This window comes from Eubalaena glacialis, chromosome 3 (assembly GCF_028564815.1).
Source record: "Eubalaena glacialis isolate mEubGla1 chromosome 3, mEubGla1.1.hap2.+ XY, whole genome shotgun sequence".
Taxonomy (NCBI): Eukaryota; Metazoa; Chordata; class Mammalia; order Artiodactyla; family Balaenidae; genus Eubalaena; species Eubalaena glacialis.
This window is the reverse complement of record NC_083718.1, coordinates 187,285,146-187,313,031: the sequence shown is the minus strand read 5'-3', so window position 1 is coordinate 187,313,031 and position 27,886 is coordinate 187,285,146. Positions and strand designations below refer to the sequence as shown.

Here is a 27,886-nt window from a genome sequence, read left to right as displayed (position 1 = left end):
TTCTTTGAACTTGCCAAGTTTGTTTCCACCTCTGGGCTTTTCACTTCCTCAAGACTGGAATCCTTTCTCCTCGTGCTGAACTCCTCTTCCAGATCGGTGCTCACGAGCCCCTTTTCCTGCCGCAGCCTATCCCAGGACAGCTCGCTGTTTAATAATAATGCTAACCTGTAGTTATCTGTGCACTTACTTGGTCCTTCCATGAGACTGTAAACTCACCTAGAATAAGTACCTATCTGTCTTGTTTTCTTCACTGTTCGTCTGTACACATCACCCAGAAGAGTGGTTCTCAAACCGTCGTGTGCATCAGAATCCCCTGAGGGGCTTGTGAGAACATAGAATGCTGGGCCCACCCCCAGAGTTGCTGATTCAAGAGGTCTGGGGTAGGGTCTGATTACTGTATTTCTCATAAGTTCCCAAGCGATACTGATGCTGCCAGATCAGCATCCACCTTTGAGAACCACTCTCTAGAACAGGGATTGGCAAACTTTTTCTGTAAAGGGCCAGATAGTGAATATTTTAGGCTTTGGGGGCCTCGTGGTCTCTGTCAAAACTGCTCAGCTCTGTGGTTGTAGCAGAAAAGCAGCCATAGACAACATGCAAAGGGATGGACATGGCTATATTTTGATAAAACTACTGTATTTATCAAATGGTGGGCTGGATTTGGCCTGCAGATTTGCCAACCCCTCAAAGATGGTCACTTTTGAGAACTGTTAACTAGAATATCAGTACACGACTGTGTATCTGATCTAGAAGACAGATAAATGCCAGATGCTGGTGAGTCAGTGGTGAATGACAGATCCCCGGCCTCGTGAAATTCACAGAGTTGTGGAGGAGATAGCTATTAGACAGTCACACCAGTGGTTGTACAGTACATTTGTGACCAATGCCCTGAAGGAGAAATACAGGGTGCTCTGAAAGTTTACAACCAGGCGCCTCAGGGAACGAAAGGTGGCCTTTTCTTGCTCTCAGCTGATGATTTTCATTTTGAGAAAAAGAAGGAATCAGAAGTAAACTTCCTTTTCTTCCCAATTCTAGGTCTGCGTCCAAACCATACTTGGCCTTCCCTCCTGTTGGTGGAAGAACCGTCCGTGCTCCTGTCTTAGCCCAGCCCTTGTTCCCTTCATTCTGTCTTCTGAGGGACTTACTGCACATTTACCCCTTCTCTTTTACAACATCAGTTTTTCTCCCTCCATATTATTCCTGTCAGCGTTACAAGTATGTCATTTCACCAGTTATAAAAAAGTTCCGTGTTCCCTGTGACCTGCCACTGCAGTTCTCTGTTCCTTTTTCTAGAAATACTCCTGAGAGCATTTTCTGTACTTTTTCCCACTTGTCCACCTTCTTTTTCTTGTTTCCTCTCCCCATTCTTAGTTGAACTCACTCTGGTCAGACTTATTCCCACCTCACCACTGAAGCCACCCTGATTAGGGTCACCACCGATCTCCATGGTGACAAATCCAGGGTGTTTTCTCAGACCTCATCTTACTAAATCTGTCTAGCATTTGACATGGGTTGCCTACTCTTTACTTCTTGGAACACCTTGTTCTCTTGGCTTCTGATTTTCCTCTGACCTCACTGGCTGTTCCTTCATCGTCTCTGTGGACACAGACATTGGCTCTTTCCGTATCTATTCATTCCCCCAGGTGACCTTATGCATTTCCATGTTCACACAGATGATGATGCAGACAGCACCTCCTGTGTGTTGCGCATTTACAGTGGACCCTTGAAAGACACGGGTTTGAACTGCACGGGTCCACTTATATGTGGATTTTTTTTCAATGCATACGTTCAGCAGTACTCCTCGGTCCACGGTTGGTTGAATCTGCGGATGTGGAACCTCAGAAACCGAGGACCGACTGTAAAGTTACACACTGATTTTTGACTGCATGGTCAGTGCCCCAACCCCTGTGTTGTTCAAGGGTCAACTGTACTTGGGCCAATAAACATTTTACATGTATTAGCTCATTGAAGCCTCGCAACAGCCCTCTTCTGTAAAGTAGGTGTTGTTATTCCCATTTTACATACCTTCCCATTGTCACACAGCTACTAAGTGGGGATCCAGGTCCAGTCTCAGGCAGTCGGTCTGTCTGCAAACCACTGCCCTGCCTCCCTCTCTGCTGACTCTCAGATGTACTCTCTCTAGCCTGGGCCATTCCCCTGACCTCTGGACATAGATGCACAGCTCTGACCTGCCATCCAGATAGCTAACTGGCATCTCACATTTAAACTATCTAAACCAGAGCAACTAGCTCAGACCAAATATCCAAGGGTGATCCTCAGTTTCCCTTTTTTTTGTACACCCCGTGATCACATCATCTGTAGGACATACTTCCTCTGTCTGTAAAACATATCCCAACTCCATTCTCTTTTCATCACCTTTGCTGCTGATACCCTGGACCAGACCACTGCCATCTCCCTTGAAACTGCAGAGACAGCTTCATGACTGCTGGCCTTGCTTCCAAGCCCGCAGGCTATATTCTCCGTGGAGAGTGGTATTTTTAAAACATATGCTAGACCATAGTACTTCCCAGCTCTAGACCACCCAGTGGCTTCCCTTAGAATAAAATCCACAGTCCTTCCCGTGGCCTATAAGGCTGTCCATAGCCTGGTCCCTATCTGACTACTTCTCAACTGCATCTCCAACCCTTCTCACTCCTCCACTCCACCCGCACAGGTTTTCTTGCTTTTCCTTAAACACACCAAGTTCCTTTCCATCCCAGGACCTTTGTACTTGCTGTTAGTTATATTTGACTGGAATAAACAACCCCTACTGAGATCTCAAGAGTGCTTGCATAGAGCTCTGATTAGATGTTATCTCTATGGAGAGACCTTCCCTGACCACCTAATCTAAAAGTCTTCCTCCACTCCTCTCTTCTCTCTGTTACCCTCTGAAGGCTGCCTTTCTTTATCTTTCTTCATAGTGTCGGTACTGCTCTCTACTGAAATCCTAGTGTGCACAGTGTCTGTTTACTGTTTATCATCTCTCCCTTACCAGTGAGACTTCTGCCTTATTGACCACCGTATTCCTAGCATCTGGCACATAGTAGGAGTGAAAAAAGTATTAATTTGTTGACCAAATGAATGGATGGATAGTGGTTAAAAAAAAAAAAAAATGCATGCTTTGAGTCCAATTGCTTGGGTTCAGATCCTCTTCCTACTACTTGCTAACTTTGATCTTTGGAAAGTTACTTAATTTCTTTAAGCCTTTTTCTTCTTTTTTAACATGAGGATAAAATAGTAGCATTTTCATAGGGTTATTGGGAAGATTGAAACAATCCATGTTAAACATTAAGAACAGTTCCTAGCACAGTGAGCTTAAAAACAAGGATAGTTGGGTGGAAGAGAGCATTCTAGAAGAGGAAACAGCCAGTGCAGTGCCTTTATAAATATGGACCATATATTCAGTTAGTTGGGAGTTTTTATAAACATGGAAGTTTCCTGGAAAATATATTATTTTTTAGCGTGTTTTCCATAACGGTCCTAGTTTTCCCCATGAAATCAGCAGAACAGTAGTATCTGAATCTCTTTATCCGTTTGTTGTAGGAAAATCCAGGGCTTAGAGTTTTTCTGGTAGCATACAGAATATCCTTGTTGGAAGCTCATGTGCAGCCTGGTTTGGGGAAGAGGCCAATTCAAGAATGGTATTGACATTTGGACTACCAGCTGCTTATAGAAATTTTCCCTGGTCAAAATGCAATTAAAGTTTTAGGTCTATAGCATTATGGAACATCTTTTTATGTCAGCTTTACTGCCACTAAAGCACAACCACAGCCTTTAGGGAAAGTCACCCTTATACTTTAACTGTCAGAATCTGAGGCTTTTGTTTTCATTGGTAGTTTGACCAGCTTGTAAACCTATTCTTGAGGAAGTCCTCAAAAAAAAGCCAGTCACAGAAAGTCACAATTGTATGATTCCATTTATATGAGATACCTAGAGTAGTCAAAATTGTAGAGACAGAAGGTAGAATGCTGGTTGCCAGGGGCTGCGGGGGTGAGAGTTAGTATTTAAAGGACAAAGAGTTTCAGTTTTACAAGGTGAAGAGTTCTGGAGCATGGATAGTGATGATGGTTGCACAATGTTATTAACGTATTTCATAACTTAAAAGTGGTTAAGATGGTAAATTTTATGTTATGTGTATATTACTGTAATTTAGAAATTGGGGAAAAAGTGAAAAACAACAAAATCCTCAAGCTAAGATATTAACATTTTTTTCCACCTGATGCTTTTTCCATAAATCAGCTGTCTTTCTCTTTTTGCTGAAAGAATTCTATGTAATAACATAGGTTTTTTAGAAACCACACCCCCAACCTCTTACTTTGAAAACAAATAGTACAATGAACCTTTGTATACCCATGTTTATATACTTTTCCTGAATCATTTGAAAGTAAGTTATAGATATCATGTCAGTTTACCCCTAAATACACATGTATCTCCTAAAATCAAGGATATTCTCTTAATACCATTATCCCATCCAAAAATTTAATACTGATTCAGTATCATGTAAAATACAGGTCATTTTCAAATTTCCCTAATTGTCTAAAAAATATAAATGTTGGAAGTGTGTGTGTGCATGTTTTTTAATCCAAGATCCAGTCACGGTTTATTGATTGCATTTGGTTCTGATGGTTCTTTTATCTTTTGTTACACAGGTATTTTTGAAGAGTCTAGGCCACATTCTAATTTGTCTGATTGTTTCCCCAAGATTAGATTTAGGGTAAACATTTTTGTTAAAAATGCTATAAATGTTACATTGTGTACTTCCATTTGCTTCACATCAGTAGACATAAAATGTCAATTTGTCCTGTTATCAGTAATGTTAAAGTTTAATAAATTTAGTTAATGTGATGTTTCCCAGCTCTTTCTCCTTGTTAGTAGGCTCTTGAGATTGTGTGAATATTCTGTTTTCCATCCACCTTTCGCTCAATTGTTTTGGCTTTTATTAATGATACTTGCCTGATTCAATTACTGCATCTAGGGTTGCAATATAGTGATTTTCTAATTGTCATTCCCTCTGCATTTATTAACTGGCTTTTTGTTTTGTTTTTTGGTAAAGAAGAGCTTTCCCTTTTTCTCTCCTTCTTTCAGTATCACTGTGGGCGCATGGATTCTTTTTATACTCAATGTGCTGTATATTCTTTTCCTGTTATTATTATTTATTGGCCAATGGGAGTCTTTGTCCTTTTGAAATGGCCCCATCGGTCTTTGAGTACTCCATGCTTTCTGGCCCAAGATATTCTGGGGCTACCTTGTATTTTCCTTGCTCCAGATCTGAAGTCAGTCATTTTCACAAGGAGCCCTGGTTCCTTTTAGTGGGGAATGGTATTTAGAAACCAGGATTGGGGGCTAGGCGTACTTAGAAAAGAAACTTTTAAAAAACACTACCTGTCATTTTGATAGTGTGTTACCATTTAAGAGGACTTTAACTTGCGTTTTTAAATGGTTTGTCATTTGGTCCTTCCTGCAGTCCTGTGTGGTAGGCAGGTCGAACACTAAAATCTTCATTTTAAAGATGGCAAAAATGAGGTGTAGAAAGGATTAACTTTCCCAGAATTATAAGACTAATAAGAGCAGGTGCCAGGAGCAAAACCCCAGTCTTTTTACCTGCTACTTTATATTTTTATTTTTATTTTTTCCCACAGTACATAGTCTCCTAAAAAGTGTGTTTAGATGTCTTTAAAAAGCTTTTTTGCTGGCTCTTGGTCACTGCCAGCTCCACTAAAGAGAGAAAGCTTCCTTTGTGAGACTAAATGATAAATGACTAGAGCCTGGAGAATATTTGCATCCCTCTTAGCATAGCCATTGGGAGCGCCTTTTGTAACGGGGTTTGCTAGCGAGGCTTTCAGTGGTCCTCTGTAATGCGTGGAATATTTGATTTGTGACTTGGAGAGCTCTGTTTGAAAACAGTACATAGTCATACCTAAACCATGACAGCCTGGAATCGGGCCACTCCCAGAGAAGCAGGAAGCCTGCTAGTATATTTTTTAAATGCTGTGCTTATGTTGTGATTTGGTGTTTTATTATGTGAAGGTCTTTTTTCTTAACTTGTTTTATTGTCAAAAAACACAAGCTTTTTTTTTCATTAACACTCCAAGGAAACTTTTTAGACATTTTTTTCCTTAATCTCTCCCCACCATGCAATTTTAATATGTCAGATATATAGTATATCAGTTTATACACTCTATGAATATTTGTGCTTTATACATAAAAAGAGTACTTTTTTTTTTTTTAATCCCCCAAGAACCACATTTTTTCCCTATTAGGAGTGATATCACCCTAATTGAGACTGCATGGAGTAAGATGGAGGAAGGAAGGATGAATATGATTTGAAATATAGTAATACATTTTATATTATAATAGTACATTTTGAAATAAAGTTTCTTTATTGAATAAATAAATGCAATATATAGATTATTTCAATCCTAAGAGCACTGTGATCTTTTGGTTACCTGAAGGCTAAACTCATCCTACAGCTGCAAAGATAGTAATATTTCATCCATAGGGAGCTTCAGGGTCTACAGTCTGAATTCTTTTCCCCATCCAAACAATTAGATAATTAGAACTCTTGGCAATACTGGTGAATTTAATCTTTTCCAGTATTGTTTTCTCCAGAGTTCTTGGATGTGTAAAGATACTATTTAAGTGTATTTTAACATTTAAGGGACACATGCATTTTTTCCTTCAAAATCCCTCCTCTCCTCTACCACAACCCCAAGTAAAGAACTCTTGAGTCTGAGGGAGTAGAAACAGAGAGACTGCAGTTAAATTCCTTGGAACACAAGATCTTTTAAAGCATTTACCCATTGCAGACTATTTTGCGTGCTTTATGGCTTTTTTCTGAAGCATTTCTCTGTATGTCTTTCTTTTCATTGTTGTTTCCTGCCTCAATCTTCTCTTTTCTTTGTCTTTTGCAGTCTCTACCTTGCCCCAGTCTTCCTTTCATTTCTCTTTTCCTTCCTTCTTATGTCCTCTCTCTCCTACATGTTATCTCCTTTCTTTTCGTTCAGGATTATGAGAGTAAATTGCAGGCCTTGCAGAAGCAGGTGGAGACGAGATCCCTGGCAGCAGAAACAACTGAAGAGGAAGAAGAGGAGGAAGAAGGTGAAATATAGAGACTGAAACTTTCCTCTGTATTGATACATGTTTCGGATCTGTGTTGTCAAATTACTGAGCCGATTTAAAGATGATTTAAAAGATGCTCAATGCTGAGAATCCAGGCTGTACTCTGTGAGGTGGGGATGGGGCTCATAGTGTCTATTAGAACACAAGCCATCTGAGCATAGTCTCCATAGAAATCTCTTGGGCAATTTATATAAAGTGTCTCATATTACTGTACATATGAAGTTCACATATATGTTGCATATAAATATAGAACTTAATCTTTGTTAAGATACTCTGTTTTATTTTCTGGTTTATGTCATGGATTTCCCAGTGAGGGCTTTGGAATATATCAGTGTACATTAAAGCTATTTCTGGCAGATTGCTAATCACATTGCTTAGTCCTGCCTACCTGTCTTAAGTTTTCTAGAATTTCTTAGTTGAATTAGGGCTTTAATGGTTAGTTACCGCCTTACAATGCAGTATGAACATTCATCACATTTAATTTTTCTACCCAACCTCTCAGTAATCTCAAGTCTTCATAATAACTTTGAAGGAACTCTTAATTTATGTACTAAATTCTTTATTTTTAAATATCCATGTGAGGGACTTCCCTGGTGGTCCAGTGGGTAAGACTCCATGATCCCAATGCAGGGGGCCTGGGTTCGATCCCTGGTCGGGGAACTAGATCCCGCAGGCGTGCTGCAACTAAGAATCCGCGTAACTTAAGAGTCCGCGCAACTAAGAGTCTGCATGCCACAAGTAAAAAAAAAGGTCCCGCATGCCACAACTAAAGATCCCGCATGCCTCAACAAAGAGCCCACGTGCTGCAACTAAGACCCGGTGCAGGCAAAATAAATAAATATTTAAAAATAAAAAATAAATATCCATGTGAAATATGACCTTTTTTTTCCTGTACTAGAAAGAAAAATAGATATATTTGAAGTTGTACAACTTCAAATATATCTATTGTAGGGGTTTTTCTTTATTATAAGCCACACATTAAGGTGTATCTTAAAAAAGAAAAAAAGAATGGAGAAAAACTGGAAAATACTTGATGAAAGAGATGAGGTAGAGGAGGGATATAATTTCTACATGGTTATGAGATCACCATTCAATACACTTCGTTTGCTCTTTCAGTTCCTTGGACACAACATGAATTTGAGCTGGCCCAGTGGGCCTTCCGGAAGTGGAAGTCTCACCAGTTTACCTCATTAAGGGACTTACTCTGGGGCAATGCCGTTTACCTGAAGGAGGCCAATGCCATCAGTGTGGAATTGAAGAAGAAGGTACGGAGGGTGTGGGAACATGGACCATCTGGACGCAGAGCTGAGCCTGGTGGGCTTCATGGTCCTCATCTTGAGCTAACCTTTCCCTTGGGTGAACTCAGCAGCTTTTTGCTGTGAAACAGGTTTATATATGCCTGTATTTAATATATGTGCCTGGAACATAGTAGGTACTAATTAAATATTTCTTAAATGAAATTTTTAAAATAACATGTTTTCTAGCTTATTTTACAAGCGAGGAGACCGTATTCCTGACAGGAGCTAGAGAAACATATTAGTAGCAAAATACTTCTCTTGGGTTTCTGAAAATCTCAATTTTCTTTTAGTTTTCTACCATTAAGTTGGCACTTCTAAGTCCTATGTGCCCTCTCATCTTCTAGGGTCTGAGAGGCAGTTTTGTGTAATGGACAAGCGCGTACACTCTGCACCCAGGTTCCAACCCCAGCTCTCCCAGTTGTTTGACCCTAATAGCCCCAGGCCTCCAGTCCCTCACCTGCAAAATGGATTTGGCAACAGTGCCTGCCACCCAGGGATTTTGTGAGAGATGAGAGAGTGAATGCATGGAAGGTGCTGAAGTAGTGCCTAGACGTGGTAATTAATATTACTGAAACATCACACCACATCTTAGATTTATTCTTCTGTATGTCCCACAGTTTAACAGTCTCCTGACGGCTAAGATTTACAGGGGGCGGTGGGGGGGGGCAATACTATGAAGTAGGTAAGAGCACAGACTGCCTGGCTTTGGGAAAAATCATTATCTTCTCCGAGGGCTATATTCTAGTTCTGTAAAATGGGGATAAGACATAAGATAAGTATTAAGGTAAGTCTTAATAAGTCTTAATAAGATAAGTCTTATTCATTCATTACCCCATCTCACTTTGTAATCATTTATTAACTGTTTCCCTCTTCAAATAGAGAAAAAGATGGCAGGGACTATCTTTTTGTCTTACAGCTGTATCTAGCATTTCATTAATAGTTGGTAAAAATATAGGGTGGTATCAAGAAATAAATGACATGATGAATGCAAAGCACTTAGCCTGTGGTAACAATTTTAAGAGCAATAGTTGTAATCCTCTGAATTTAAAATGGAAAACCTTAGCATGCCTCCACCCTCTATTATTAGTGAGAGACTAGACGGTGCACTCCTGGGTCCACCTTTTGTTCTCTACAGAAGTCTTCGTTCAGTCAACCAAAGTATATTTATTGAGATTTTAGGTTGTGGGAAAACACTGTGCCAGGCTAGGAAAACAAAGTCTGTAAATAGCTTAATGATTAATATACAAGTGGACACTTTTTTCAGTTAATCACAAGCTGTCAAGCACGTGCTGCTGTTTGACCTCCTTCCCATCGGGTGTGATTTTATTGCCTTGTTTCCAAAACTTACTTGCTAAAAACAGAAAGGCCGTTTGTCGATGGTTTCTTCCTTCCATTTAGGTGCAGTTTCAATTTGTTCTTCTGACTGACACGTTGTACTCCCCTTTGCCTCCTGAATTACTTCCCACTGAGATGGAAAAAACTCAGGAAGACAGACCGTTCCCTCGTACAGTGGTGGCCGTGGAAGTCCAGGATCTGAAAAACGGAGCAACACATTATTGGTCTTTGGCAAAACTTAAGTATGAAAATGTTATGCATGAAGCCTTTATTCTTATTTAATATCATTAAATGGTGGGAGCAGCTTTTTAAAATCTTACATGGAAGATACTTCCAAGATGAAATTTTGATGTGACCTTGTGATATTAACCCAGCACACTTTATGGTTACTGTACAGGCAGAGGCTGGATTTGATGCGAGAGATGTATGACAGGGCAGGTGAGATGGCCTCCAGCGCCCAAGATGAAAGTGAAACCACCATGACTGGCAGCGATCCATTTTATGATCGATTCCATTGGTTCAAACTTGTAGGAAGGTATGTAATGATTTTATTGATGTCTTCTTTTCAGGTAATGAATGGTTTTATTTTAATTGTTTAAAGCCTCAGCAGATATTACAGAAAGTTAAAGAAAAAGAGTATAAAAAAGTCCCATTTATAATCTTATCCACTCATACACAGCCACTGTGTCATTTGGTATATTTCCCTTTAGTTTTATCCAACAGGCACATTTGTTTTAAGTTTCGGACTTTCAGTCAAAGTAACTGACAGTCTTCCCTGCCTGTCAACTCACAAAATGTCTTACACTTGACCAAGATAGTTTTAAAAGAAAAAGGAAACCTGTGTCTGTATCCTGCATAGTTTAAAATCACAGCATGACGTCCAATTTATTATCAGACTGCAATCTCTCCATGACCTGATGTCCTCATTTTAATTTTTAAAGCAGTTCATCTCACTTTAGTCTTTGCCAAGAGTGAATAATTGCACACCTTAGTAATCCACCTGAGCCTTTTTTGTGTATACTTTACTTTCAGCATTTAACGTGAGTCCATATTGAGTCACGTTCTTAGAGGTTTAGAATTTTTAAAGCAGAGAAGTGTAAGTGTTCACCTTAATGATTTCAGAATTTGAAAAATTTTCTAATTGCAAAAACTTTCCAACAGTTTTAAAGGAACTGGGTTAAAAGGTGGAGCTGAAGTCATAGTATTTTGTAGAAATGAAGTAAGTCTTTTCCAGTCTACTCTGATAGAGCGTTTTCAAAGAGATGAATTGGCCAAACACGTCTTACCCAAGCAAGGCACATACCTGCTTTGCCATATACCATTTCATCCGTTTTGTTTTCTGCTCAGAGATGACATGGGAATTGGAATAAAGATTTAAACCTTATTATTTCACCTAATATTGAGTGGCTCCTTTGAGACCTGGCTGCTGATCTTTTGTGTGAACTGGAGAACTTAAATGTTTTACAGCACATTATTTACCTCGGATATTCTACTCATGTGTTTCCTTTGCTTTTCTCATTCCAAGGATCAGTCCTTGTTCCATTTCACCTGAGCCAGATGATTTATGCTTATTTTATCCCTTTGCTTTTCCACTTGCTTGTGTTGTTTTGGTTCCCCAGTGGGTTCTGTCCTGTTGGCAGCTGTAGCTTCCTGTTTAACCAACTATTCCTCTCTCCTTGGCTGTGTCCGTCGGTATCTTACCTGGTGTCTAGCGCCCCCATTTTCCACGGCTGTGTGAATGAGCGCCTTGCTGACCGCACGCCCTCCCCCACTTTTTCCACGGCCGATTCCGACATCACTGAGCTGGCTGACGAGCAGCAAGATGAGATGGAGGATTTTGATGATGAGGCATTCGTGGATGACACCGGCTCTGACGCAGGGACGGAGGAGGGATCAGATCTCTTCAGTGATGGGCATGACCCGTTTTACGACAGATCCCCATGGTTCATTTTAGTGGGAAGGTTGGTGAGGTTAAAGTGAGAAAGGCAAAAAGGGACCAGCTCTTGCTCTAAAGAGGCTCCTTGTGCAATTTTGAACAATTTTGCTTTAGCCAGTTCAATTCATGACACGCTGATCTGGCTGAGAGAGCCCTCAGGCAGCGTCTGTGAGGTACTTGGCCTACTTGGTACAGCATGCGGCAGCGTGTGGACACTCTCTGTGGAGGATTCCTTGTCTTAAACTGCCCAGTAATTTTGTTCTGAAGGGGGAGACCCCAGAGGAGAAAGTAATCAAAGCTAAGAGTCACACCGTTACGGAGTTGAAGAATGTTATTGTGTCTGATGTTTCCTCTTTGTGGGAATGTGAGTGAGAAAGCAAAAGGGGCAACGTGAGAAGGATAGCAGAGCAAGTCCAAGGCTGGGCTGAAAGGACTCGTGGCATCAGCAGGAATCGCGAGGACAGAAGTGGAATCAGGAGTAGTGTTAGGTTTACTTCTTGCTTAGTCTGTGAGTCCAGAAAAGAACCAAGAGCGTGAAGTTTCCTCTTTGTCTAACTAAAATGGATGCCTTTCTTTGACCAGTTTCATAGATCTTTGGCTTGTGCTAAGATTTTACCTATAGGCATTATAATGATGAATCTCATAAAATTATCAGTTGAAACCATCAACAATGGATATTTGTTCAGTGCTCCATGACACTGCTTTGTGTTAAGTTCAGCTTACCAAACCAAGGCATTGTCTCTGGCCCCATCTGTCAGTGATGCAGAGCTCTCAGGCACATGTTCCTAATACTGGGGTCTTTGTCTACAGCCAGTCTTCATGCTGAAGTAATTTTAGTTACAAATTCAACAGTGCAGCACTCACTGGATTAACGAAAAATTATGTCTATGTTTTGATTTAATTTCAATGCTGCATTAAAACCACATATTGTTGAACCCTTTAAAATAAGGGAAATTACGCTAGTATTAGTGGATAAGCACCAGTTATCTAAAAATATGAAAGTGCAGCGAGTCTCCTGACCCATTAGGGACACAAGGTTCTAAAACTCAGCTCAGAGTGTGGTGTTGGTTACCTGGTGAGAACTAAATAAATAATGTAGAAGATGATCACTTTTATGGAAAGGGGGAAAAGATAAGCTTTTTGATAGAAATTAAAGCCTCAATTATGACTGTGGGTTGTACTGTTAGACAGTCTTGGGGTTTTACAATGGTAAAGGGGCATTTATTCAGTTTTTCCATGAATAAATATAAAGGATTATACAACCATGAATATTGTCTGGTGTATTGCCAGGAATATATGCTTAGAATTTCAGAGAAGCTGATTTATGTTAAAATTGAGAAAGGTACTTCTGTGTACAAATAATGGGACCATAATGCTTTCCTTACTTTATGGCTGTTTCCATCCTCTTCTGAGAGGGTCGGAAGTTGGAATCAAGTTTTTATCCACAAACTGCTTGGTCCTGATGCCAGTCTTGCAGCTTCTCATGCTGCTCACTTTGATCTACATCATCACACATGAGGAGTAGGTAGCTTCACCCTATGTGGTGTGGTGGAAAGAACACTGACCTAACTTAGGACAAGCAACTAAAACTGAGGCCTGTTAGGTTCTGAAGTATAAAATGAGGAGTTAGGTAGGGAGAAGAAAAAGCATTAAAGATCTTTCTCATCTTTTGTATTCTTTCATCCACACTAGCAAAATGAATATCCTGGTTCTACTCAGAGTTCTACTCAGAAGCATTTGTATTTTGAGTCAGTTGTATGAAAATCCCACATAATGCGGAAATTCTCTGCGTTAAGATATATGTATTTTCTCTCATTTTAATCATATCAGATTTAAGTGTAGGTATAAGGCAATCAACTCTACTTTGATTTTCAAATAAATTATTTGTGGAGCTATGGCTCAGGAATTGACCTTTCCATTTCTTTGGGTTCCCAGGTTCTAAAACTGACTCTGCTTTGCAAGAAAAGTATTAGGGGAGAAGGTGAAATCATAGCAGTCAGCAGAGTGAAGGATAGCTCTTTATTTTCACCCTTGACTGCATTTCTTACCTACAAACAATTTGTAATAATGCAACATCACCCAGTTATGTACCAGTCATTCTCTGTGTAAGAGGAGTAACTTATTTGCTGTTTTTGTGATTCACGGGATTAGATTTCCCATATTGGCACATAATTGCAAATACAATTTACTCATAAAATTTTCCAGTTTTTTGTAAAATTCCATTTATAGGTTTTGATTCATGGCCTTGGCTGCCTCTGGTGAATTTTTATATGAAAATTAAAAGAGCTTGTCCCTTTAGCTATTCTCTTATGGCATGCTGGGATGTTATGAATCATCCATCATCATTTGGAATGAAATGTAAAATATTTAGGCTAGTGTTCTGGGTTAAAAGTCTCCTGGTTATTCTGTGACCTAAGTACCTGAACTGACATTCTTTCTGTAACTAGAATCATAATTATGCTGGTTTTTATTATCTTTATGTTGACAGAATTTGTTTCCCTTTTTATGTAACTTCATAGAACTTTATGCTAATACATCCTTTACATCTTCCCCTCTCTCGTCCCTGTTCTCTTTCAGTCTGCTAGGTCAAGGTACAAGGATTCTCAAGAATGAAGAATAATTATAAAAATTCCAGTTTAAAAAACTTCATAAGAGAACATTTATAGAGCCCAAAGCATTGATTTTGGACTAAAGCCTATGTTATAATAATAAGACAAGGAGCTGTCTAGTGACTGTGCAGTTGTGTAGTCACAGCGCCGATGCACACGCCACTGCCACTGAATTATAGAGTTCTCTCTTCCAGAAAGGGAAGTTCACAAGAATACTTCCTATTCTTCCACTTTTGGAGTAGCCGTTGCCATAGACAGAAAGGAGATTCTTCTTTAACGTTTGCTCAAACAGTACTTTATTGTAATTTAAAACAGGGGTTCTTGTTTTTGAGTAGCTACTTTAAAGTATAAAAATAGCTATACAAATTAAGTATGGTTAGGAATCTAAACATGTCCTATATAGTTAATATCCATCATGAGTATGGCTTTGAAAAATCAACCTAATATAAAGTTGAATGGCTTTGCTTCTCTACCTCTGGTTTAACCCGTTTTTCTGGAAAAATCTTCCACTTCTACTTAAAGATAGAGGACAGATCACTTTCCTATTCACTTATGTACATAGTGATGAGTGATGTTCAATCACTCACCAGATATTTATTGACCAGACATGGTTCCTGCCCTCATGGGTTTTCAGTCTGGTGGGTGAGACAGACAAATAATTACATAAATAAATGGAAATCATAGCAATGATGGAGTTGTGTGTTACTGAGATCATAAAACACTAGGGGAACCTGTCATAAGAGAGTGGTATTTGGAATAAGATGTGAAATCAAAGGCATGAGGTGGGTAGTAGAGCTCAGAGAGGACAGCAGACAGGGGACGAGCATATGCGATGGCTCTTTAATGGCCAAGGCATTGAACGTGGGCAGTGGCTGGAATGCCAGTAAGAAATGAAGGTGGTCTGTATGTGTGCTGACTTTGAAAGTGAAATTATCCATTTGGTACCTTATGCCAAATTCGTAGTCTTTAAACTCTGTCACAGTAGTTGATGTTTGAGAGTCTTGTCTGTAATCCTTTTTAGACTTTTCTTTTAAAAATTTTTGTACAATGGAGCTTTATCCCTCTTTTTTAGCATTGCCCTCCCCCACCTTTGGAGCAGACTGAAAGGGAAGTAGACATCATTTGACCTGATTCAGTGTCCACTTGCAATTATTTTTGTTATACTTTCATTCATGTTTCATTTATGCTCTTTCAGTTTTATTAACATTTGTTTTTCTGTGGTGTATTTTGTCTATTTTCAGAATTGTTTTCATTACTTGGAGTTGAAATCCCAAGAATCCGCTCCATCTTCCTTTTCTTTGTTTTAAAGTAGATTCAGAGCAGGAAAAGGTGCAGACATGCATACAGGCATACCTCGGAGATATTGCTGGTTTGTTTCCAGACCGCTGCAATAAAAGCAAATTTCGCTATAAAGCCAGTCACGTGCCTTTTTTGGTCTCCCAATGCATGTAAAAGTTATGTTTACATTACATTTGGTCTTTAAGCGTGCAAAGCGTTATGTCTAAAAAAACAATGTATGTACCTTAATTAAAAAATACTTTATTGCTAAAAGGAATATGCTAGCCATCATCTGAGCCTTCAGTGAAGTAGGCTTTTTGCTTCTGGAGGGTGCTGTTTGATAGCATCTAACCCACAGTAGAACTTTCAAAATTGGAGTCAGTCCACTCAGACCCTGCCATTGCTTTATCAGCTATGTTTATGTAATATTTTAAATCCTTTGTTGTCATTTCCCAGCATCTTCACTGGAACTAGATTCCATCTCAAGAAACCACTTTCTTTGCTCATCCATAAGAAGCAACTCTTCACCCATTATAGTTTTATCATGAGACTATAGTAATCCAGTCCCATCTTCAGGCTCCACTTCTAATTCTTGTTCTCTTGCTATTTCTACCACGTCCGCAGTTACTTTCTCCACTGAAGTCTTGAATCCCTCAAAGTCATCCACGAGGGTTGGAGTCAACTTCTTCCAAACTCCTGTTAATATTGATATTTTGACCTCTTCCCACAAATCACAGATGTCCCTAATGGCACCTACAAGGGCGAATCCTTTCCAGGTCCATCAAAGAAGTCACTGTCTATGGCAGCTGTAGCCTTACAAAATGTATTTCTTAAATAACAAGACTTGAAAGTCAGAATTACTCCTTGACCCATGGGCTGCAGAATGCATGTTGTGTTAGCAGGCACGAAAACATTAATCTCCATCAGAGCTCTTGGGTGACCAGGTGCATTGTCAGTGAGCAGTAATATTTTTAAAGGGCTCTTTTTTTTTTTTTGCCCTGAGCAGTCGGTCTCAACAGTGGGCTTAAAATATTCAGTAAACCATGTTGTAAACAGATGTGCTGTCATCTAGGCCTTGTTGTTTCATTTATAGAAAACAGGCAGAGTAGATTTAGCATAATTCTTAAAGGCCCTAGGATTTTCAGAATGGTAAATGATCATTGGCTTCAACTACAGGTCACTGGTTGCATTAGCCCCTAACAAGAGAGTCAGTCTGTCCTTTGAAGCTAGACATTTACTTCCCTCTAGCTCTGAAAGTCTTAGATGGCATCTTCTTCCAATAAAAGGCTGTTTCATCTACACTGAAATTCTTATTCAGTGTAGCCACCTTCATTAATTAACTTAGCTGGGACTTCTGGATACTTTGCTGCAGCTTCTACATTAGCACTTCTGCTTCCCTTTGCACTTTTATGTTATGGAGACGACTTCTTTCCTTAAACATCATGAACCAACCTCTGATAGCTGCAAACTTTTCTTCTGTAGCTTCTTTACCTCTCTTGGCCTTCATAGAATTGAAGAGAGTTAGAGCCTTGCTCTGGGTTAGGCTTTGGCCTAAGGGAATGTTGTGGCTGTTTTGATCTTCTATCCAGACCACTAAAACTTTCTCTATATCATCAATAAGGCTTTTTCGCTATCTTATATCACTTGTGTATTCACTGGAGTAGCACTTTTAATTTCCTTCAAGAGCTTTTCCTTTGCATTCACAACTTCTGTGACTGGCACAAGAGGCCTTGCTTTCAGCCTGTCTCAGCTTTCAACATGCCTTCCTCACTAAGCTTAGTCATTTCTAACTTTTGAGTTCAGGTGAGAGACATGAGACTCTTCCTTTCACTTAAACACTTAAGAGGCCATTGTAGGGTTATTAACTGTCCTAATTTCAGTATTGTTGTGTCTCAGGAAATAGGGAGGCCCAAGGAGAGGGAGAGAGACGGGGGAATGGCCTGTCGGTGGAGCAGTCAGAACACACATTTATCGGTTAAGTTCAGTGTCTTGTATGGTTGCGGTTTGTGGCACCTCTAAACAATTACAACCGTAACGTCAAAGATGACAGATCACCATAAAAAAATAATAATAATGAAAAAGTTTGAAATAGTGTGAGAATTACCAAAATGTGACACAGAGTCATGAAGCAAGCAAATGTTGTTGGAAAAATGGCACCTTGCTGGAGACAGGGTTGCCACAGACCTTCAATTTGTAAAAAATGCAATATCTGCAAAGCGCAAGAAAGTGGAACACAATAAAACGAGGTATGCCTGCATGTGTCACATTTAGTTATGTTTGATTTCTTGATGCAAATGTTTACTCTTTGTCTTGTCTTGTCTTCAAAGATCAGCATATACCAAGTGGGAAGGCAGGAGTAATAGTAGGAACTAGATTCTATTTCCCACCCACTAATTGGAATGAACACCCAAGCTTTGTGATCACTGGTTTGTGTTGCTTAAAAAAAGTCAATAGCTACAAAATGATGAAAGAAGAAAAAAAGAGAACAAATGTGATACGACTTTGCTAGTTCATTTGAAGTTGAAAAATGTTAGGTCTTACCTCGTGTATATGTATTTCTGAATAAAGTTTTGAACCCTAGAAGCAAAAGCAATCCTTTAGGGATCAGCTGTCTCCTTCTCCCTTAGCATTTATCTTGATGTCCATCCAGAGTCTCTTATAAGCTCACTAACAAAGAAATTTCTGGCTACATGGCCTTTCTGCCCATATGTGTCAGTCACCCTGCCTAAAGATCATAGTCATTTCTTAGGGTAAAAATAAAGACCCACAATGTTGTGACTTGAAATCTATTTTAGAGTTATTGACTGTATTTCAGTCACATTTCTCTGACCATTTTTGTCTCCTGATTTCTGTATTATCGGGGGAAAAAACCAAAAACCTCTTTGTAATTAGTTACATTAAAAGGTTAAACTCCTTAATGGGCTCCCTTTTCCCACTCGTAGCAGTATTTGTAGAGGAGTATCTTGGAAGTCTACTTCCAATGGTCACTCTACCTATGGTAGTAATTCTTATAGGGAGTAATTTGGTGTACGTTGGTCTTTTCCACTGCTTTACCAAGCATTTGCATTTGTTTATACGTTATGTATTCTGAAAAAGCAACAGGAGGCAGTCTGCGAGTACAGAACAGAGAGGTGGCCTTAAGACAGGGCCCAGAAGCCAGCTCACAGTTTCATGAAGGTATTCTCAGTAAATCTGAAAGCCAGCTTCTCTGCCTGTGGGGTGCTCAGATGTCTGTCTCCTGGTTTCTGTCTCTAGAGCATTTGTTTACCTGAGCAACCTGCTGTACCCCGTGCCCCTGATTCACAGGGTGGCCGTTGTCAGTGAGAAGGGCGAAGTGCGGGGATTTCTCCGTGTGGCTGTGCAGGCCATCGCAGGTAGGCGCCCCTCTTCTGAAATGAGGGCAGTGAGTCCTCTGCCTCAAGACAAAGCAGGCCAGTTCCGTACGGGCCACGCTTCAGTGCAGACTGAAGAAAGCCTTTATTGCTTCCTTTCTAGCTGTGGTTCCCAAGTATCACAAGTAGATCCTGTTTGGTTTGGGCTACTGCTGTTTTGGAATAATGGGGTAAAGGGATTTCCTTTAACATGAAGAACAACCCTTGGGTTACCTTTATAAAAGTCATTTGCATTTTAAATGATGTATCTTAACTGCTTCAGAAATAACAGAGGATTTTCAGACGGTTTCTTGCCTAATTTTCTCTCAGGGTACTTCTGCTAGACATTTCTGTCCTTTAGCTGCTATTTTGCAATGCGTGGATCAAGATCTTGACACTTTATACTTTTTTCCAAGATCCAGCCTACATTCTGAAGAAAGAATGTGGCTGTTCCCTGTAACATTTCTGTTTTAGTTTCCAACTGCTGTGCTGTATTTAGTGACCTCTTTCAGCCTTTCCCCGTGGAAATGCGTGATAGTCACCAGCGTTGAGCTATGGAGGTCTTCACAAGTACAGTCTAATATTTTCAAATATTTATTGAGTATTATTGAATATAATCTTGTCAAGTGAAGGGATCAGTATTTCTAAGTATGACATTTGAACAACATCAAGAATGAAACCGATCCTTTATTCATTAGTTTCATTCGAGCTAAGGAGGTGGTAAGTTTACCTGAGTAGAGTTGGAAGCAGCCTATTTGACTTTACTGCTTTGGTCTCTTTCTTTCTCATGCAAAAGACTTGTTCTTTAGTGTCTCCTCTTGTATTAAAGTTTGAGAACCCTAAGGCCCACTGTCTCCTATTTATTTTTATTTTACTTTCCTATATATTTTTATTATTGTAATCCAATAGGAGTCATTCCTCCTTGTCCCCATACGTAGTCTCATCCTTGCTTTTTTTTTTCTTTCTTTTTTTTTTTTCCCTCTACTTAGCGGACGAAGAAGCTCCTGATTATGGCTCTGGAATTCGACAGTCAGGAACAGCTAAAATATCTTTTGATAATGAGTACTTTAATCAGGTGAGAAATCTTCCAGGAAGAGGAAAACCTTGTGGGAGGATAAGGAAGTAGACAGGTTTTGTAAGGAGGATGTTCAGCACTGGAGAGCAGTTCTGCCTAGAACTAAAAAGTATAGGTTACCACAGGATAGCTAATAGAATATGGGACATGTCTAACAATTACCGAGGTAACGGTAAAGGCCCAGCATTTATATTGTGTTGTATTGCCTTTTCTCAGGCAGCTCTTAATCCACATAACTTTTCAGTCACTATTATTTGTTGGGCAAATAAACATAAGTTAAGGAAATGGGGGGAAAATATGTTGTCATACTACTTTATCATCTACTTACCCCTGCCTTGTTTTCAGAGTGACTTTTCTTCGGTTGCCATGACCCGTTCTGGTCTATCCTTGGAGGAGCTGAGGATTGTGGAAGGACAGGGTCAGAGTTCTGAGGTCATCACTCCTCCAGAAGAAATCAATCGAATGAATGACTTGGGTGTGTAATCAGAGTGTACTATGATTGCATATGTTTTCAAAGAAGGAAAAATACTTCCCATTGTCAAGGAAGATAGTTGCTTTTATCAACTGGGGATGGAAAGATACACTCTCCTCTCTGAAAGGTGCTTTGTGTGTTACTTGAACCATACGTGTGTTCATTTGACCCTCTTTAGATTTGAAGTCAAGCACTTTGCTGGATGGTAAGATGGTAATGGAAGGATTTTCTGAAGAGATTGGCAACCACCTGAAACTGGGCAGTGCCTTCACTTTCCGTGTAACAGTGTTGCAGGCCAGTGGAATCCTCCCAGAGTATGCAGATATCTTCTGTCAGTTCAAGTAAGCCACCCCTTTGCTCTGCCTCCCTAGGCTCTTACCCCGGATGATGTCCTTTGTGCACTATAGAGCGATCTAACACTTGCCAGATAGTACACTCTTGAGAGAGAAATGACTACCAGCCGCTGAAATCAAATGCTTTCTTCACTCAAGATGGGAGTAAGAACTGGAAACCTACAATGGAATGAAACAGAGTTCATTGTGGGGAGGAGTGTGGCCACATATCCTGCTAGAAGGTTTGGTTGTGGACTGTCCCCCTCTGCCAGGAGTATAGGATCAGATCCAGATGAGCCTACTTATTAGTCTTTTTAAATGCTCTTCATGCTGAAATGTCTCGTTAATAGACAAGTGTGAAAGCAATGAATTATCCAACCACCAATTATGCTTATTTAGTACTTGGGAAGGGGAAAATGTAAGTCATTTAAAGAGCAGCAAAATTCTGCATCCACTGAAAAAAGGCTAGTAAGTACGTAGAGAAGATGTGACAGGTTTCATTTCTCATCCACTTTCTAAGCATTTTCTATCCTATAACCCTCTGGAGCTCTGTGCTCTAGGTCCTTTCAAGACCTCCAAAAACATTTTTTTGGAGAATCTTTAAGTTTTAATACCCCCAAACATCAATATGTCTTCAGTACTTGGAAAGGGCCACAGTACAAGAGAATGAAGTCTGAGCCACCCCATTCCTAAAGCCCACAGTTTGCCACTGGTGCCACCAAAAGGCTGCTTTAGATTTCTGCCATTCCTTTCCCCTCAGTATGTGCCTTAGCCTTCCCTGGGGTCCTAAAGCAGCATTGCTTTTTACATAGATTTTAGCCAAGTCCTCAGTTAAATGTGATTATTACATAGTAAGCCACTAATATCATTTGCTGTAACTTATAATTGATGAAATAGTATCCGTCCAGTATAGATTTTGCCCATTTAATGTGTTTTTGCTAATAGCCTCAGTTAGTAACTGATGTATTTTATGGAAAAGACCTACTTGGTTAACTGACATCTGAAATGGCAATAGTGGTATGTTGACTTCTGTCCTAAAATCTCCTAAAAAGAGAGTAGCATCTCCACCTGGCATTAGCTCTGGAGGAAAGGGCATGTTGACTCATGCTGAAAGAAGACTCAAATTCTTCTGAGGTTTTTATAAACTCTCATCTGGCCTGCATAGGGAAAACACAGCTGTAGAGCAATGTGAATCATTTCATGTGTCACCTGTGTGGAACCCCAGGATATTTGTATCTGCTCCAAGCAGAGCCTTGTTGGAGTGTAGATCAGAGATCAGCTGATGCTCATGGCGCCTCTGGTAGGTACACTGTGTGGTGTGGAGAGGAAGAAATTGGAAGAAAAAAAGGAGTAAGAAGTAAGAGAAGGAAAGGGAGAGAGGTAAGGAGAAAATGAGAAGAAAGAAAATAGACAAAAGTACCCATAGTATGGAATGCTGCAGTGCCACAGCGGTATGTGACATCAGTGATTTGGATGCCTGGCAAAAGTACACCACTGTCTTCGGGCTCAGTGAATTACAGTTGACTCTTGAGCAACTCAGGAGTTAGGGCACTGACCCTCCTCCGCACAGTCAAAAATCCGAGTGTGTATCCAGGGTTCCACCATGTCCGCAGTTCCGCATCTAAGGATTCAACCAGCTGCGGATTGTGCAGTACCCTAGTATTTACTATGGAAAAAAACCCACGTATAAGTGGACCCACGCAGTTCAAACCTGTGTTGTTCAAAGGTCAGGTGTAATTTGGAAGACTCGGAGTTCATGATCCTGGTCTTTCTACCCCCTACTCTAAGTATTCTTGGACTTCCCTGGTGGTCCAGTGGTTAAGACTTCGCGCTTCCACTGCAGACCCTGGTCGGGGAACTAAGATCCCACATGCCGCATGGCACAGCCAAAAAATATATATATGTATATATTATTTCCATTTTTTTCTTGCAGGAGTGTGGGGTGTCCTTCTGGTGGATATTTCTATCTGGCAGTAAATCTTTGAATTGAGTATTCTATAATTCTCCACTTCTTTTTACGTCAGACTAATAATAGGGAGGGAGAGAGAACAATAAAATCTCATATTTATGAGAATAAGTCAACATAGCCCACTGACTCAAATATTTCAGGAGTATTTTCTACATTTAGAGCCCTGTGGGAGACACTCACTGCCTTTTGGGGAGACAAGCAAATAAATACATTATTACAAACAATGATATCATTGCTGTTGAAGAAAAATAGGTCTCTAGTGCTGTGGGAACATAGAACTGTTTGAGTGAGTCAGGGAAGTCTTCCTGGAAGAGGTGATATTTGAATCTCCTCCTAGCTGGTCTTAGACACCCAGGCAAGTATGTTGTCCACAGGCTTTGATACTACCTTATAGAAGCTTTAATCTGCCATATCTTTTCTGTACAAAATGATTTCACAATTTTTATTTTCAGTAAAAAACTTTTACAAGGGAATAGGAGTTCACTGAATTCACTCTTCATACATTCACATGGCTAAGTGATAGGGTTAGTTGATTTTCAAGTCATTTTTGACATAAAAGCTAAAATGCTATCTGAGTGATATGGAAAACGTTCTCTACAAGGAAACGTAAATAACTTGACTCAGTTAAAGACTCTACTTAAGTAAGGTGCTGCTTTCCGTGGGATCCAAGCTGATCCTGATGAAACCATTAATACGAAATTCACGTGGGTCTTTTTTTTTCTCTCAAGCTTTTTGCATCGCCATGATGAAGCATTCTCCACTGAACCCCTCAAAAACAATGGCAGAGGAAGTCCTCTGGGCTTTTACCATGTGCAGAATGTAAGTGACGTGGACGTTTTTGCCAAATGTTTTGTGGGTTTGTGGTACCTTGAAGCAGCTGGGGTGAGGCAGTCGTCATGTGTGGGTCCCTTTGGCTTTCTCAGCTGAAGAAGGATGATAATCTAAGCTGCTGTGCAGGGGGAGCTCTGTGATGAGAACAGACAGTGGAGGGAGCGGCCAGGGCCCTGAGCTAATCCTCAGTGGACAGAGCAGGCAGCATCTTCTCTGAATTACAGTGGGGCCTGTGAGTAGCCTGGGGGTTGGTCTGCCAATAAATTCTTTGTCGGTTTGAATGTAGTGAGTTGTTTTAGTGTTTCCTTCCTAGAATAATAAGCATGTTGCATATGAGTTTTGTTAAAGTTAATATGTTACTCTTTAAACCATAAGAGACAAATAATTTGGTTGCAAATAATGTAGAAACTATGAAATACATTTTGTAGCTAAATTTTCAGAATCTGTTTCCTTGCAGCTGATTCTATGATTAGTCCTTTAATGCCCCTTACAACTCTCTCCTAAGTGGAATAAGAAAACAGACTTTCCATCTCTTCTAGAAAGATTTGCTCAACTCTGTTCAAAAGTCATGATCCTCATTACAATAGCTAACATTCACTGAGAGCTTATTTTGTGTCAGTCATTGTTCTAGGTGTGTTTTTGTGTCTTAATTCATTTAATCCTCACTTTTATGCCATATCCTATCATAATCCCCACGTTATAGTTGAGATTACCGAGGCAGAGAGCACTCGAAGTCACTCACCAAGGTTATAAAGCTAGGAAGAGGCAGAGGTGGGGTTTGAACCCAGGGAAATGTGGCTCTAGCATCCAGGAGCTTCAGTACTGCTTGAACAGTCTCGTTCTCTTGCCAACCATAATCCACTCCCTAAAATGCGAGAGGAAAGGACAACTCCAGAAATGGAACAAGCAAATACAGAACACACTGTTTCCTTTTTTATGTTTAATTGTATAAATATGAGCATGCCTGTATATGATAAATATTGATTGGCTCCTGTGCACAAGGACTGTGTCTGACGCCACTGGGGGGTGCTCAGATGAATCACAGGGTAGATTATGCCTCCGAAGAGCTTAGAATTATGATAGGGGAAATAAAATGCATATTTAAACAATAGTGGTACAGGATATAGAAACATTCGGAAGGTATTCATTAAATGCAACGGGAGTAGAGAAGGGAGAGTTATTTCTACTAATGGGAAGAGTCTTTTAAGCTACATTCTTTGTTGGGGGTGGATGTTTTTGTAGAGAAAGGAGGTGGGGGAACTTCCTGAAGACTGTAGTGTAAATAAGAAAAGGTGGGTCACGCTTGGCATTGTACCTGGCACAGAGTCTGCAGTCATGTTTTTCATATTGTTGTTGCTGTTTGAGCTGGGCCTTGAAGTACAGGGATGACAGAGGTACAGAGATGTGGGAAGGCCTCCCAGGCACGGCTGCAGCCTGGGCCAGCCCTCAGGCACGGTGGAGGAGAGAGCAGGCAAAGGGAGCAGCAGGTTGAGTCCAAACATTGTGTGAAGGGCAGCAGAGGGGCCAGAGGTGATTTGGGGCGGACAATGGAGGGTGTTGAATGCCTGAAGCTTGGTGAAGTTACTGTAGAAAGAAAACCAGAGAAGAGCCCCTCTCTTTTGGTGTGAGAGGCCTGCATAGTAAAATTCCCAGTACATACTGGGTACTCAAAGTGCTGTAGTGCTGTTTGCCCCAAAAATGTGTATTTTCCTATAATAAATCTTTCGCTAATCTAGGTTGCCTTTATTCCTTGTTAGATTGCAGTGGAGGTTACGGAATCATTTGTGGACTATATCAAAACCAAGCCTATCGTGTTTGAAGTCTTTGGGCATTATCAGCAGCACCCACTTCACCTGCAAGGACAGGAGCTTAACAGGTTTGGACCGAATGAGCAAAGATTTTTGTTATTGATATTATTGTTGTTGTTATTGTTGTTACTGTCAGTTGCTGGAAAAGAAGAAATCTTTTGAGGAATTAAGATAGGTAAATAACAGTTTTATATATTACCCTATGTTTCCATTTCAGAAACATCACCATCTTTCTTCTAAGCCACCCAGTCACTAACTGTAGGTAGAGCAAATTGAGTTTTGCCCAGGTGACCTTGAGTACTGTCTTTTTGTAGGAAGAGACTTTGAATAGGATAGAAAGTTGAGGTGATAGGGATATAACCTGAAAGTTGTGTATAATTGGTCCTAACCACCCAGAACTTTATGAAGCATAAAGTCACTATGAAGCATGTGTCTCTAAGTGGAGACATCAAAACTGGGGAGGGGGACGGTGATGGGGACTTTGGGATGACGGCAGAGTGCCGGTGTTAACAGAAAGATTTTTCTTGTTTATTAGCTCTGACTTACAAGGGGACTTTTATCAAAATGTCTTAGCCTCAGTTTTACTGTGTGGGTTTATATCTGATATCTGATAATGTACCAGAGTTGAAAGTACAAATGATCCGTTTCTAAAGGGGATTTAAACACGCCATTAATACCAGCATGGGACTGTTTAGTCTTGAAGAACTTTTGCCTTCCTTTGCAGTCCACCCCAGCCATCTCGACGGTTCTTCCCTCCGCCCATGCCACTATCCAAGCCAGGTGAGCACAGCTGCGTTCTTTGTATGATGTACATCTCTTATTCTGAGTGACTTTTCAGGTAAAAAAATCATATTCAAATTCCTACTCCACTTCTGTGCATCCTTGTGTGTTCCGGTATCTAGTAGGAACTAGAATTGTTGGTTCCTGATGTGAAATAAGAGGTGCCAAACAATAGGGCTCTATATCCCCGCCGGTACTGTGGTCTTCTTACTGCAGATTTTGATAAGCTCCACGTTCCTAAATCTCTCTGCTTTGTGTGTAACTCCCTTTAACTGTCAGGTGACTGGGCACTCCTTTGCATATTACGTTTATTCTGCATGTTCATGTATCCTGTTCTGATTTTTCTTTGTTTATTTTCATCCCTTTTCCTCATTGCCCACTTGCCTCGTTCCCACCCCGCCCTGTGCTCATTCTCCACCTCTGTGCTCCTCGCCTCCGTCCTGCCTTCAGACCATGAGAGAAAGATTGAGCTGATTCGGTTTCTCGTATCTGACTATGTGAATGTGCATGTGTTGGACACATTTTCTGAGCATGCCAGTGTGTTCGCATCCTCCGCCATTGCCACCTTCCAGGATGGGGCTGACCCATTGCCGCCTTTTCTCTTTCTGCCAGTTCCCAGCTGCCAGACCGAGAGGGTACCTAAACGAGATGGTTAGTAGCTAAAATTAGCTCTGCCTTAGATGTAGAACCATCCTCAGAGGCTGGTCCTAAAGCCTGGCTCTCCGTGTATGAAACACCGACGTTTCTGTTTGCTACTTGACCTGAATGTAGAGTTCAGCACATTGTCAAGATCATATCACATTTCCTTCAGAGAGATTTTTAGGAAGCACATTCTCTATTTATACCCCTTTCACATCATCCAGGGGTGGGGGGTGGTGGAGGGGCTCCTTAATATTTGTTGGTGTGGATTCTTTGCAATGGTATTTTTAATTTTAAAGGTTTTTTACTGGTAGCTGGCTTTTTGTAATGCTCTAGTTTTGCTTTCTGACCCTCAGATGCCCACCAGAACCAGTAACCCCCTATTATCTTCTTGACTAGCATCATCACCAGCTTACCTGGAATTCAGCTAGGGTGAATAATGCTGATAGGCCATGCCTCTGAATAGCGCTGTATGAGTCATACAGCCCCTTTAGATGCATTGTGTCAGTGGATCCTCACAACATCTTTTTAGATAGTAGGCAAGATATTATGATCTTCATTTTCTAGTTGAGGAGACAGACTCCCAGAGGTTAAGTGACTCAACCAAAGTTTCATAGCTAGTTAGCGGTTGAGCGATAATTAGATCCCAAGTCACTGGACTCTCACACCACTGCTCCCAGGTTCAGAGCAGAGAACCCTCTTTGTATTGCCAAGATTTCAGAATTTCTACATAGTGTTTCAAAATGCCCACCATGTGGAATCTGAAATTCTTGAAAATACGGGGGTTTTGGCTAATATATTTCATCAGTACAGATAAGAAAATGGAATTTACATCTGAAGAAAATGGGTAACATGAGATCATTTACAGAATCCTGTATTTACAGATGAGACCAGTGGTTCCCAAACTTGTCCACACATTGGAATCACCTGGAGGGCTTCAAACCTCTCAGAGGGCTGAGTCCCACCCCTAGAGACTGTGATTTAATTGGCTGGTGGTGTGGCCTGGGCCATCTTTAAGATCCCCAGGTGACCCT

At 40.4% G+C, this 27,886-nt stretch overlaps 1 protein-coding gene across 7 annotated transcripts in view; it reads left to right on the top strand.

The window, feature by feature from the left end:
* Nucleotides 1-27,886, top strand: part of KIF1B (kinesin family member 1B) — a 144,564-nt gene that overhangs the window by 91,674 nt on the left and 25,004 nt on the right. For 4 of the 7 annotated variants that reach the window (XM_061184988.1, XM_061184987.1, XM_061184986.1 and 1 more), the window contains 12 exons: nt 7,005-7,098; nt 8,236-8,384; nt 9,816-9,994; nt 10,150-10,287; nt 11,465-11,713; nt 18,831-18,949; nt 19,936-20,021; nt 20,367-20,496; nt 20,672-20,834; nt 23,523-23,613; nt 25,383-25,501; nt 26,158-26,213. In XM_061184988.1, coding sequence (XP_061040971.1) covers nt 7,005-7,098; nt 8,236-8,384; nt 9,816-9,994; nt 10,150-10,287; nt 11,465-11,713; nt 18,831-18,949; nt 19,936-20,021; nt 20,367-20,496; nt 20,672-20,834; nt 23,523-23,613; nt 25,383-25,501; nt 26,158-26,213 — 1,573 coding nt within the window. The remainder of the gene's footprint in view (nt 1-7,004; nt 7,099-8,235; nt 8,385-9,815; nt 9,995-10,149; nt 10,288-11,464; nt 11,714-18,830; nt 18,950-19,935; nt 20,022-20,366; nt 20,497-20,671; nt 20,835-23,522; nt 23,614-25,382; nt 25,502-26,157; nt 26,214-27,886) is intronic. The other 3 variants (XM_061184991.1, XM_061184990.1, XM_061184989.1) reach the window with 1 other exon arrangement.